The 8,034-nt window shown below is 40.4% G+C and overlaps 1 protein-coding gene across 1 annotated transcript; it reads left to right on the plus strand.

The window, feature by feature from the left end:
• The first annotated feature begins 6,618 nt into the window (after positions 1–6,618).
• On the plus strand, positions 6,619–7,727 carry LOC149216966 (uncharacterized). Its single transcript, XM_089391296.1, has 2 exons — positions 6,619–7,234; positions 7,491–7,727. Exon 1 carries the CDS (start codon positions 6,619–6,621, stop codon positions 7,174–7,176), a length of 558 nt encoding a protein of 185 aa, XP_089247422.1. The 3' UTR covers positions 7,177–7,234; positions 7,491–7,727.
• The last annotated feature ends 307 nt before the right edge of the window (positions 7,728–8,034 follow it).

The following is an 8,034-nucleotide window of genomic DNA, read 5'->3' on the forward strand; positions in this document are numbered from 1 at the left end:
CATCAGATACTAACTTATATAGAATATGGTAAGTCGATGAGCGAGGAGGCTCCATCGTATTGAGACTGATGTACAGGTTGCAAACATTTTGTCAAAGCCCAGGGGAAAGGTCAAATCTGTGACTTTCCCGAACAACCTGGAGTCGTTGAGAGACCTTCGTATATATTACTATCAAAAGGCTAGTTGAAGAAAAAGGGAGTATAAGAGGTGTTTTTTACAACACAAAAGGCTACTAAAAGGCTACTAAAAGAAACAGAAACAAACACACCATATGACACCGTTATTTTTGGACCAATGTCCCCGGAAAAACCCAATGCGGGAAAATCGGTGCAGCTATCTGAGGGATTTTTTTACTAAGCAATATAAGAGTACAATCTGGGTGTCAAAACTGGCCTACCCAACAGAGAATTTCCTTAGCAGTAATACCTCACAGTTTCTCACAGATCTCCTGGCTGAAACCTCAGATAATCATTCTGGCAACTCCTTAGCACAAAATTGCACTAAAACCCCATACTTTGCCACTCTATCCTTGTATGATGTCTTTATTTGCTCCTTTGCTTGATCCATAGCCTCATAAATGAAGCCCATAGCCAACCTTTCCCCATCCACCAACCGCAACACCTTAACTAGTTGCTCAGCAAGCTTCACAATCTCTGCTGCCTTTCTCCAAAAAGTTCATCATGGACTTTCCTTTTTAATTCTTTGCCTTCTAGTTTGTTAGACCAATTGGTTTGATTCCATTCATCACTGGAAAACATCTTTTGCAAGTTTCTATGTTGGGAAAGCATAGATTGCAATGTCAAAAAATGTGTAGCAAATCTAGTGATGGCAGGCCTAATAATATCCTTGCCTCCAGTGTGTTTCCTCATGAGACTCAAAACCAGTGTATGATTGTAGATAAATTTTGTTATGCTTTTGGCATTATCTACAGTGTTTCTGACCCAATCTAATTTTCCAATATCCTCAAGCATGAGGTCTATGCAATGTGCAGCGCATGGGGTCCAAAAGATGGTCTTGTGTTCTTCCTCTAACAGTTTACCAGCAAGAACATAGTTAGAGGCATTGTCAGTGATGATTTGATCAACATTAGCCACTCCCACATCCTCAATAACCTCATCCAATAGCTGAAACAACAAGTGGCCATCTTTTACCTTATCAGATGCATCAACTGATTTTAAAAACATGGTTCCCTGTGGGCAGAAGACAAGAAAGTTTATGATGGTACGGTTTCTTTGATCAATCCATCCATCTGACATGATGGTACACCCTGTTCTTGCCCATGAGTCTTTGAACTCTTGCAAATACTCATTAATGGATTGAATTTCTTTCTGCAAACGAACCCCCCTTAGCTCTTGCATAGTAGGGCCTTTGAAGCCTTTTCCAGCAGCATGTATGGCATCAAACATAGGCTCATAATATGGTGAACGAGCAGCATTAAAGGGGATATCAGCTAAGTCACCGGATTCGCCGTATTTAATCCTTAAAATTCGAAATTCGCCGTATTTAATCCTCATTCGAATTTGTTCGATAAAATTCGCCATTAAAATTCGCGTATTCGAATTTCGAATTTCTGTCGATTAAATTCGCCATTAAAATCGATGAAATTCGTTGAGATGCGTTAAAATTCGTTTTTTTCGGGCCGGGGGTATGCGTGCTGCTGTTTTAGCTTAGGTTTCAATGTTCATTGGTTTCGTTGTTGTTTCCATTGCCGCCGCAGACGCACGACAGAGACGCAGACGCACGACAGAGACCACGGACACCTTGTTGTTTCAAATTTGGTTGTTCTGATCATGTCGCTGGTCATAACAAATTACAATGCGTTCCTCTTTGTTAGGAATGTATTCAAGCATTTGCACAAATAATCTGAAATATGGGTTTTTCACAGCCTTGCACCCCTTTGACTCTTGCGCATAGTTATCAGCATTGTACCTTGTCCACTAGGTGTGCAATTCATCACTATATCAGCAAGATGATTTTTTATAGGCTGAACGACAACTGTTTTTCTATATCAAATCACGTCTAGGGACTGATACTTTATAATTAGAATAAACTTCTGTTGATGAAATAAAAATCCTATGCTCAACACGTCCTTCATAGAAAATATCGACAAACGATTTCTTATTGTTTTCTGATAATGGAAACAATGCCCCAGTGACTGTTGTACGTTTCCCTGTTGATCTCAAAGTATAAGATAAGACTCTTTTTTGGTGCGTATATGGAAATATCACCAACTGCATATCCCCATGGTCAAATGGATGGGTGCAATGATCCATTTCTGTTCTTTTTTATGGTAGTAGGACAAATTGATTTCAAAATGAGAGTCTGCATTGAAGGAAAAATATCTCTGCACCGTCTGAAGCAACTATGTATGTTATCTCATCTGCTGACCAGTGTTGTTGTCCATCTCATGATATCTGTATAGAAACACCCTTTCATCACAATGCTGACCATCAAAAACAGGTGGTGCATCAAAGTACAACATATACAACTTACCATTGCTTTGCTGATCAAATGGTATCTTTTAGAAATTTTCATTATTTCTTTGTCAATATGGTTGACTCATTAGCAATTTTCATGTGCTACATAACTTGCTGATTTTTCCTATACATTTCAAGCTTTTCATCGAATTATGCTTTGACTCCATTATTAATATAATTTCTAACAATAAGATAGTCTTTATAAGTGTATAAATCTGCCCTCTATCTTTAATATACATTTTTTTTTTCGAATTTCTATATGTCGAATTTTATGTCGAATTTTATCGACAAAATTTGAGTTGCCGAACTTTATTCGAATTTCAAGGTCCTCGAACTCGAACTCGAACTCGAACCTGGTGACTTAGGATATCAGCATCATACCACCATCTAGCTATGTAGTCACAAGCAGTCTTCCTCAATTCTTTCTTCCAATGGTCATCTAAAGTGGGCTGAATTTGACCTTTACTAACTTCAGGACCATGTGCATCTGATGGAGAGGAGGGAGTGAAATAACTTTTGATAGTCACATCACCCTTCATTCTACCCTTTCCCTTATCTTGAACTGAACCAAAAGAGGGAGGAACATAACGGAAAGGGTTGGATGCCTCAGTTTGAGGGATAGAGGAAGAACCCTCAAAATCATAGTGGGGGTTGGTAGCCATCATTCTTTGTATCTCCCTCTTCCTCCCAATTTCATCCTGTATCTCTTTTTGCCTAGCCTTATCTTCTTTAAATTTTTCAAAGCTTTCCACCAAATTCTTTCTAATCTCCCCAATTTGATGAGAGGGACATGCGGTAATTTGGCCTTTAATCCCTGCCAAGTGTTGTTTCAGCCTATGAATCCCCCCAGGACTTGCCTTAATTTTCTTATGGCAAAATTTGCATTGCATTTGACTATCAACCATTTCAACATATGCCCAAGCAGGATCTTTTGCTCTAGGTGCCATTTTTTGACTAGGAAAACAATCTGAAAATGAAAAAAAAAAATTGATTCAATGTTCATTTATTTGACAAAAAACACTCTCTAAGCTTTCTTGATATGCACCTAAAATTTACTAAGCAAAAACAGATTTGTAAGGGTGGAAAAAAATACCTCCAGGCACAAACTGCCTCCTCAAGCTTGCTCCAAGAATCAGCTCCTCAATGTTGCTCCAAATGGCTGCCCAAGAAGCTCCTCACTCCAGCTACAATGCTCCTCCAAGACTCCTCACTGTTGCTCCAAAACAAGCACAAGAACTGCTCACTAACTCTCAAAGAAGACTCTCACTCAAATGCATAAGACTGCTGTGAGTGAAATGAGAGCATTTGGCTGTCTTAAATAGAGTTTGGGAGGGGGAAATGGACCCCAAAAGCATTTAACAATTTACCATTACCCTTTGGAATCCACAAACCCTATTTAACTTTACCAAAAAACACCAAAAAAGTGAAAAAAAAACATGATTTACGCTGCCCAGCCGGTTTTCATTGACCCGGCCTGGTCAATACGGACTCGGCCTGGTTGACCGAGTCAACTATGACTCGGCCTGGTCATTGGATGACTAGGCCGAGTCATAGTTGACTCGGCCAACCTAGCCGGTTACTTGGCCTGGTCGTAAATTTTTTTATCGGCTCGGTTTGACCAGGCCGTTTCCGAGTTGACTCGGCCTGATTGTAAAACAATGCTCACACCTCAAACCCATAAAGAACAGTGGAGAACAATGTGACCTCAAGTTGCAAATCTACAGAAGGGAAGTTTCCATCCATATGTTGAGAGTAGACCAGTGATAGTAACACACTGCACTAAAGAACTTCAGACGAGATTTTCTCTCCAAAGAAGTCCAAAGAACCAAAAGAATATATTATAACACCCTATAGGTGTATAAAAACATAGTGCTATGATTAGCAAAGCATAGTGCCCTGGTTAGAGTTAGAACATGAAACTACTGTTCATCAGTAAAAATCTATCATCGAGAATTGTATGGCAATCCTGATTGAATCTTTAGCCTACTAAACTGTCTGCTTCTTGATAATGAAAGAAGCTGAGATTCTGAACCCCCGTTGTCGAAGAGGTAATGTCAAGAAACCACAGAGCTAGCCCAATGTTGACCACTTTGACATCCATAAGTCATATGGTACTTTGACATCCATAAGTCATATGGTACTTTCTTTTTTTGGTTTTGCTTTCTATTTGCCTTGGTACAATCATTATTCTAGCAATTGTAGTCAGCCTGGTGCAGTAGTAGGAGGAAGTACTAGTAGTTTCAGTGCTAGTACAATATCAAGGGGTCAGTAGAGTGGTGGTAGTTCATACCCAAGTGTGGTTTCAAACATGATTTCTTTATCCTACTAAAATGTATGCTTCTAAGATCGCCCTTGATTCGTTTATACCGGGGGTGACATACCATAGTGAGGAGCTTGGCATAGAGAATACCGAGGTCCTATTTTGCGGGCCCAAGATATGAACCGCAGATAAGGGTTCCTTTAGATTAAGTGCTACGGTACTGGATGTAACACTATATGGTGCACTGAAATGGTTCTATCGCAGGCTCAGCGGAAGTGTCTCTTTTAACTAAAGGCGCAAGTGGAAGCGCAACTGATAAAGTGAGCATGGTCAGAAGCTACTCTTATAGAGGTTACAACTGACTTCAGCAATGGACACAGATGCAATTCCAAGTTGGTTAAGTGTTCGTTGGTTCATGGATGCGTTGGGCACTCTGTCCCTAAATGCTATCTGCTGCCATGCATTTCAAAGATTACCACAGAAAGGAATCCACAACAAGGAATCCCTCTTAGGTTACCCGAGACAATTAGCACAGAAAGGAATCCCTCTTGGGTTGCTCGAGACAATTAGCACAGAAAGGAATCCCTCTTGGGTTGTCCATGGACAGTCAATATCAAGGGTAAGTTTTGGATATTAATCTTTAAATGGTTGAGATTTAATCCAAATATGGCTGTATCAATAAAGCAAATGAAATGAATGAAAGAGTGCATCCTAAGTAAGAGGAATTCAAATTAAGTGCACAATGAACTACCATGATGCTGCAAATAACAACTTAGTCAATGCAGCCAAGAGATTCAAGGAGCTAGAACAAAACATAATTGTACCAGGTAACATATTAGAGTAACTTGAATAAAAGCACAGAGGACTAGCCAATTACCGAGATGGTTTTCCAATTCCACTTGCATCTTCCAGATTGTGAGATTTATTTATGTAGGGGGGAGCTCTGATACCAACATAACACTCTACATTGACTTAAAGTGTTCAAATCAGTCTTGTTAGAACATAGATACCAACTCTGCAAACAATGGAAAAACAATATTTATGAAAATTGGGATTGGGGACATAGAACACAAGATAATCTATGCCATTGCATTTTACTTCAACAAAAAGACTTCAAGTAGCAACAACAAGAGCTGAGGAAATGCTAGTGTGCTTAGGGAGACTCCCCCTTAGGTGGGCTTTCGTTAAAATGGGACTTCTTATATAAAAATTCCAGAAATTCAAAACACGAGTAGAAAGGAATCGATTATTATTAGGCCGATAGACCTTCCTTTGAAAGAAACTTTCGTCGTCCTTTTGTTTCTGAGACTGACACCTGGCGTCCACATTCAGCGGGAAATTGTTCAATCATTTCTGTTATGGTCTTCATCCTTCAGGCGGAATGGTCGGCATTTTTGTTATCGGTGCCTAGCGGGGGTCGATATCCCTCGCTTCTGCTATCATTCGCGCCTATCCCTCGCTTCTGCTATCATTCCCGCCTCTCTATCGCCGGAAATTGCCGTATGTGTCTCGTCAAGGTCAAGAAGAGTCCCAAGCCCGTGGCATCTTGTGCCATGCCTGCGCTTCCTGGTAATTTATTGCTTTCGCCCTTTTCCCTTTGGTTTCCTCCATTCCCCAAGTTGTTAAATGCTGCCAGAGGATATGAACTTGAAGGATGCTAATTTTGGGGTTTAACTGTCAGGCATGAAGATAAACACTGATACTCTGATGGCGATAAAGGCAAAGGAAATTTATTGCTTTCGCCCTTTTCCCTTTGGTTTCCTCCAATCCCCAAGCTGTTAAATTCCTTGAGAGCCCACATATGCCTGGCCATTGCAATTTATATATTGATATCCACCGGAAGGAAGTCTTGGAGAGTGGATATCAGCCATCAGAGGGAAAATGGCGAACCAGTATTCCACCAAAAACTCTTTCGAAAGCCTGGTTGTGAGCACCATGATGAGTCGGCTAAATATGCGCAGCCCTTTTCTGGACACCAATACCTTCCTATCCAACTCGTATGATTACATCATCGCGGACGAGAGCAAGAGCCCATTGGAGAGAGAGGAGGCGAAGCTGGAGAAGAATATCGTTCAGATTATATCCAGCGGGGACACTGATAAACTGAAGGCGAACTCCGGCCAGGCTGTCACCATTAGCGAGCACCAAGTTTGCGTGGGGTTCCACGAGGACCCAGAGCCCGGCTACCGCGTCTGGGAATGGCACGGTCACATCATGCTCTATGATGAGGAGAAGGGCTACACGGCAGAGTATATCTATGAGAATTTCTTCGAGAAGGCAACTGAGTTTAAGCGTAGAGCGGCTAAACCCCAGGAGAAGAAAGACAAGGAGAACGAGGCCTCCGGTGGAACTATGGACTTAGGAGGGCTTATTGATACCGTCAACGAGATGAACGCTCGAATTTTGTGCAGAAATATGAGCGCGGGGTCCTTCAAGTGAAGCTGCACGGTGGTTAATCACTGGGGTTTTTGGGCTTAGGGTTTATGCGAACTTACTGGTAAGAAGCCCCCCCTTTAAAACAAAAAAATTATGTGCATTGGTTGGTTCTGGTAAGTCGGCTAATGCTTTATTACTTTGGGAAAAGTATTTTCTATAATAACTGGTGGGTGGTAGTTGCAATATGAAGTCCTGAATTATTTTTGAGATAATTGCAGCATTTAAAGGGGATTTGTGCTTGTAAATTAGAAATGTCATGTGCTTGGGTTTGTTTCAGATGTGGAAATTATTCAGTTTTTTCTGATGGTCCCAAACAGGTCTTCAGGGTTTCCATGCCCTGTGCATGTTGTTGTTGGACACGGCAATTGAATCCAATTCTGCAAAAAATGTTGTTCTTTGTGAAATATAAAGGACCTTTTATTTGTGTGAAATCCAGGTATTGTAACCGCTGCTCTGATAAAATTTAAATATATTGTTTTGAAATTGCATGGTTGGTGGTCTGGATGCTATAATATGTATTCACTGTACCAAACTCTGTAGTTATGCTCTCATAAGCAGAGAGCAGCTGAAAGATTTCCATAAATTACATATTAGATAGGGCTTTTGGCATGCTTCTTCTATTAAGAGAAGATTATGGACAATAATTCATTTACTATCTCCATTGTAGTTTCTTTATGCTGCTTCTTTTAAAAGTAATTGGAACCTGTATTGTCTTAATCAAGATGTATTATTCCTTATTAAATTTGTTATTGCATATAGATAAGGGAGGTGCTCTAGGCCCAGATCTTATTTTGCTATTGCACGTAGAGAAAGGAGGTAATCTAGGCCTGTCTGGTGATAATGTGATGGTATTTTAATAAA

This window comes from Pinus tabuliformis, chromosome 1_1, assembly GCF_031772625.1.
Source record: "Pinus tabuliformis cultivar Carrire ecotype Pingquan chromosome 1_1, CPIR1, whole genome shotgun sequence".
Classification (NCBI taxonomy): Eukaryota; Viridiplantae; Streptophyta; class Pinopsida; order Pinales; family Pinaceae; genus Pinus; species Pinus tabuliformis.